General features: G+C 42.8%; 1 protein-coding gene across 1 annotated transcript; it reads right to left on the reverse strand.

The window, feature by feature from the left end:
• Positions 1–806: 806 nt before the first annotated feature.
• Positions 807–3329, reverse strand: LOC130439037 (uncharacterized). The gene is made up of 2 exons (XM_056771439.1): positions 2930–3329; positions 807–2702 (listed from the first exon to the last, which is right to left on the reverse strand). Exon 2 carries the CDS (start codon positions 1671–1673, stop codon positions 807–809), a length of 867 nt encoding a protein of 288 aa, XP_056627417.1. The 5' UTR covers positions 1674–2702; positions 2930–3329.
• Positions 3330–5612: the final 2283 nt, after the last annotated feature.

Genomic DNA, 5612 nt, shown 5'->3' on the forward strand with positions numbered 1-5612 from the left:
GACTTTTACAGGAACCCAGCGATCACCCCATAATGGCGTGACCACCCGCCCGACCATAATGTCTCTTGACACAGACCTTGAATTTGTAGGTTCCACTACCACTGTGCTCCCAGGTGACATAGGAGCGTTCTTTGGCAGCTTTCCCCAAACAAGATGTTCCTGCCTGGGTAAGAGAGTGACACACTGCTGTAGCTTGATTGTTCCCACCTTGTCTGGCAGCTCTGAACCCTTCCACCGACATGTGTTGGCCATTACATCCAGGAACTGTTCACATCCCGCCAGAGGCTCCACTGTATGATTAGAAACAAGTCTCCAAAAGTCACTGCTACCTTTCATGCGATGCGCAAGGAATTTTATGACATTTGTACCGATGATCAGATCATCCCGCTGGCCGGGTACAACGAGAATAGGCACTAGACAGCTCTCTCCATAAACTTTCAATTGGACCTCATACATGCATTTTGGTTTTGTAACCTTGCCACCACATCCGACTAAGATGACTTCCTCATGAAGTGGTGTGGGTGAAGGCAGTACATTTTCACTTAACATCCTCTTTTCCACTTTGTCACTAAAAGTGCAGGCCATGGAGCCTGTATCAAGCATTCCTTTTATTGAAAACACATCATTAATACTGACTGGTGCATAGAACAAATCGTCGAATGCCTCAACTGCCTGAACATTTTGTGATATCACCTTAGTCCCAGTGGGAGCCTGTGCGCGTGCATTCTCATAAAAGTGGTGAAGATCAACACTCTCTAGGGGTTCTTCACTTATGCTCACGCATCCCCCTTCCAAACGTGAGCGATCTAGTTTAAACCTAATGGACCCCGGAATTGTGCTGGACCAGGTCTGGACCTGTCACTTGTACAATCCCTCTTACTGTGTCCAGGCTGAAAGCATGCAAAACACAGATGTTCTCGTCGACAATGTGTTACGGTAGAGTGATCATGAGATTGGCATACTCTACAGAGCTTGCTTTGGGGCTGGCGGGATGGCATTTGGGCATTTTGAGCGAGTGCACGATCAAGGAGATTAATCAGAGTTCTCATACAATTGTCATCCTGTACAGTGTGTGCATTACTGGCTCTGCTGCACTCACCTAGCTCTGGAGAGTCAACATCCTGTTCATCCTCATTGAATGTCTGAACGTGAGCGGTGACATGTCTTGTAACAGGGTGACGCTTTGGCTTGACTGACATCTGCTCTTTTAACTCTGTGTGGTACCGGTCAAGCTGTTCTTGGATTTCCTGTGCGGTCCACTTTTCTGGAGCTTTGAAACGGAAAACTGCAGCAAGAGTGGAATCAGGGCAGTATTTCACGAACATCATTGCAGCTTCTTGGCATGGATCTTCCATTCGTCGCCCAAGTCTCTTTAAAGCTTCCTCTGCAAAATCCACTGCTTTGTTCAAACGCACCCAGTACTCGACAGGATCCTCTCCTGCTAATGGCACAGTTCCATAGAAATCAGCCAAGGGCATACATGAGTAATTAACATCGCTAAAATGTTGTTTCAGGATGTCGATGATAACCCTTGGGTTTTCAACTGGGTTCAAAGCTGGATTACAGCGAAGAGTGACTTTGACGACATCTTTAGCTTTGCCCATCAATCTGCTTATAATCTCTTGATGCTGCTCTGCTAATGGTATTCCTCTCTTTCTCAAATATGTGTCCATCAGCTCCTCCCACTCACGCACACCAAGCTTGTCTGATGCATCACCACGGTAGACTGGGGGCTCTTTTGCTTCACTTTGCACAACCAATCTCACTCCAGTCAAGTTAAGTGAAGGGATGTCTGAGAATGTCTAACTGGTACCTAACCCCTGTGTCTGTGCACCCTTTTTCTCTCCTCCACCATAACTAGCCTCTTTTTGAGATGCTAACATGGTTTGCCCCACTTGTTGAGCAATATGTGCTATCAAACCTTGCCAATTTGGATCTGCTATGTCTGGAACAGCTAAGGGCACAGTATCATGATCAGTCACACGCGTGGAGCTTAACACAGGAGGTGTTCTGTTCACATTACGCTGTCTCACAATTGGGGTTTCACTAAAAAATCTTCCCCTCCCAAGACCTAACCCCGTAATTGTCTCATAAGCATCAACTTCATCATCTTTTAAACTAAATGCCATGTTTACGCTTTAAGATTAATTTTCAAACAGAATAAACAATTGCAAAATATCAGAAAACGTGAGAAAAATAAATCACTTAAATGGGAAAATGCATAATTCGATTTAAGAAATATCAAATGTCCGTTGTATTCTCACAGTTCTTTTATCAACAAAACTGAACCTCAATGCAGCGTCCCTCGGCGACCCAACTGACATTGATCCTGAAGCAAATCTTCTGATCCGGGTCACGGCACCAATGTAACCGGTCTGCAACTGACCGCTGTTACGCTACTGTCTCTGCGTTGTGTAATAGAAGGACCAGGACACTGTTACTGCGGTTCACCAAACCAGGGATGTTTATTAATAGTCGCTCACACCCAACATGGACTGATCACCATCTGTGAATCAACATCAACAAAGATGACAAACTGCTTGTGAAGATCTCATCATTACATCACCTCTCTCCACCGCATGCAATGCAAACTCCATTAACAATCAAAAATAATACACATAACATTGAAAGATGTGGAATACCTGTGAATCAACATCAACAAAGATGACAAACTGCTTGTGAAGATCTCATCATTACATCACCTATATGATACAACACTAGTTAGCTGATTAATGACTCAAAGCCCTGTTAATGCATATCATACGGCCCACACAATATATCTCCACATTATTGATCCACTCACACATATAACATGCAAAAGAACACAATACACAGTCTCTGTACTGTTCACAAAAGGGATATCAACACGATTAACATACTTTACAAACTTAATTTGCTCATAGATTGAAGAGCTCTGAAAAACGCTTACCTCTCTCCACCGCATGCAATGCAAACTGAAGAGAGGCGCGCACACACTTCAAAATGGCACCACAACAGCGGCAGAAGAAAATATCAAAATAAAAGTCTCTGGAGAATAAATCGTAAAGATCAACATATATTGCTCAGAGAAAAACGGAAATACATCAGTAATAAAATAATAAGGATTTTAGTGAAAAAGCAACAATACATTAAACTTGTATTGTATTTATTATAACTCGTTACATAAGCAAACCTGTGCCTCCTCCTCTTCCAGTTTGGCGGGGAGTGTGAGAGGAGTAGTTTGTGGAGAGAGCAGCGGGTGTGGCTGAGTCTTCAGGACGAATCCAAGTCTCAATAAGACCAAGAATGTGAATCTCAGACTGGCTGGCTAACGCATGGATAAAGTCAGTCTTGTTCACAGCTGACTGGCAGTTCCAGAGACCCATAGATAGAGACAGAGGTGTAAAAGGGGAGATGTGAATGGAACGCGCTTGAGAGTGTGTGCGTCGTGCCTTGCGTCTTGGTTGAGAACGCGGTGGTAGAATACAGGAATAAACTCGAAACACATGTTAGTAGACAATCAAATGAAAGCAAAGGTATGTTAAATATACTGATGTGCCTTGCCGGTGTCCTTGCTCGGTGGAGTCGCGCAGGTAGAGTCGCAGGTCTTTACACTCTTCGGTCTTCACACGAGGAGGCTCAACACGAGGGCTGATGCTTACCGCGACAGCGCAGAGGCACTGCTTAAGTATGTGTTGAGAGTAGCGCGAACAGAATACAGCTGGAACACTCCTTCTCGATTATAAATTAATGTATTTGGTCCCAAACACATAAAAAACATTAACTTACTCTGTATTACATCATTGTTTGCAAAAAATATTTACTACTGTAATAACATACTAGAAAATTCAGAAGAAATATACACAAGAAACGGTTTGTGGATTCCTTAGATGGGGCTGGTACCTCTGAGGTAAACACACGAACGTCACCATGACGACCCCTAGGCGCCCCCTTTTGGCAGAGGCATTGCACAATTTTAAAACTCAGTGTGCTACAGTAATAATTTAAACAGGCTGAGAACACACATTAATAAAACATAAATAATTACAAATACACATTACAATGTGGGTAAATCTATGTTTACCACACACACATCCAGTATACTGTCACACATGGGTTCGTTTTTATACACTCTAGTCTGGGAGTCTTTCCATAGTCAATAGTGCATTGTGTATTCTCTCATTTAAAACTGAATCAGACCCTCGCACAAACCCTTCTGCATTTTCATGTAAACATAATTTAGTTTTTTTGATAATAAATTCACACTGTCGGAAGCACTGACTGATACACACAATGTATAATAACCTGTACACAAACACACGCAAGCACTCACGCACGCACATAGTTGTATATAGTGTTTACAAGGACTCAATGATTTTCATACCCTACAAACTGTATATTCTATTTCCTTACCCTAAAGTAAAACTTTTGCCATTTTTTTCTTTAAAAAATGATCATTAAGTATGCTTTTTAAGCGACTTGGTTTACGAGGACACAGGAAGTGTACCCCATAAACCATGTTTACGTTGTAATACAGATGTCAGTACACAGACTTAAACCATGTATACAAGCACAGAAACAAATACAGCATCCATCTGAAACACCACACAGAGCTGCAAACCCACTAACTGTACGTCTAAGGTGTTTGCCCTCTGTCAGCTGGGCACATAGATATAACAAGTAGATGTCGTCTATATGTGCCACTATATGTTGGTCGTCCGCCATATTGGAACGATGCGAAAGCAAGCTGACTTTGTATTACTAAAACAAATCTATTGTTATGTAAACTCAAACATAGATACAGCGCATCCGGAAACTGTTCACAGCGCTTCACTTTTTCCACATTTTGTTGTTACACTCTTATTACAAAATGGATTAATTTCATTAGTTACCTTAAAATTATCTAAACAATAACCCATAATGACAATGTGAAAGAAGTTTGTTTGAAATCTTTGCAAATGTATTAAAAGTAAAAAAATGAAAAAAAGCACATGTTTGTCACGGTGTGACAAATGGTATATGGAACTTATTCCCGTTGAAGCCGTGTTTCCGCTGGGACACTTTGAGTGTAACACCGGTCCCAGGCCTGTGTGTGCGTCTGTTGCCATGACAACCCCAAATGACCGATTGGAAACAGGTGTGGGGAATTTACCTTGGGGGTTTGAGTGAGGTCCTGTCAGCACTTGAGAGAGTATAAAAAGCAAGAGAAAGAGACTGTCGGGGTGGTTCTCTCCCGTGAGAAGTCGTTTTATCGAGTGGTTGCAGTTATTGGAGTGCGGGTGAATGAAGAGGAGAGTGTGGACTTGATGAGGGACTCGAGGGCAACAGAGGGAAAGTGAAATATCCTGTTTGCATTGGAGAGGAGCTAGGTAGTCGAGAACTGAGTCTCGTAATTGCATGTATTCGACACTGAATTGGATGTGGTTTGGAGTGTGTGGATCACGATCATAAATGTCACCGAGTGGATTGTACTGATTCATTGCCGACCTCCTGTCTCTTTCTCCATCATAAATGGTGATGTGAACTCTGCCTGTGTTTGTGAAGAAAAACATCCCGAAATACCCTTTGCAGCATTGATGAACGCGGCCCCCTCGGACAGAGACCCAAGGGTGAGTGCGGGCTTTAAATTGCAC

Source organism: Triplophysa dalaica, chromosome 17 (genome assembly GCF_015846415.1).
Source record: "Triplophysa dalaica isolate WHDGS20190420 chromosome 17, ASM1584641v1, whole genome shotgun sequence".
NCBI classification, from domain to species: domain Eukaryota; kingdom Metazoa; phylum Chordata; class Actinopteri; order Cypriniformes; family Nemacheilidae; genus Triplophysa; species Triplophysa dalaica.

Coding starts and splice junctions, on each gene's coding strand:
- LOC130439037 (XM_056771439.1), bottom strand. CDS start 1,673: ATGGACACATATTTGAGAAAGAGAGGAATACCATTAGCAGAGCAGCAT.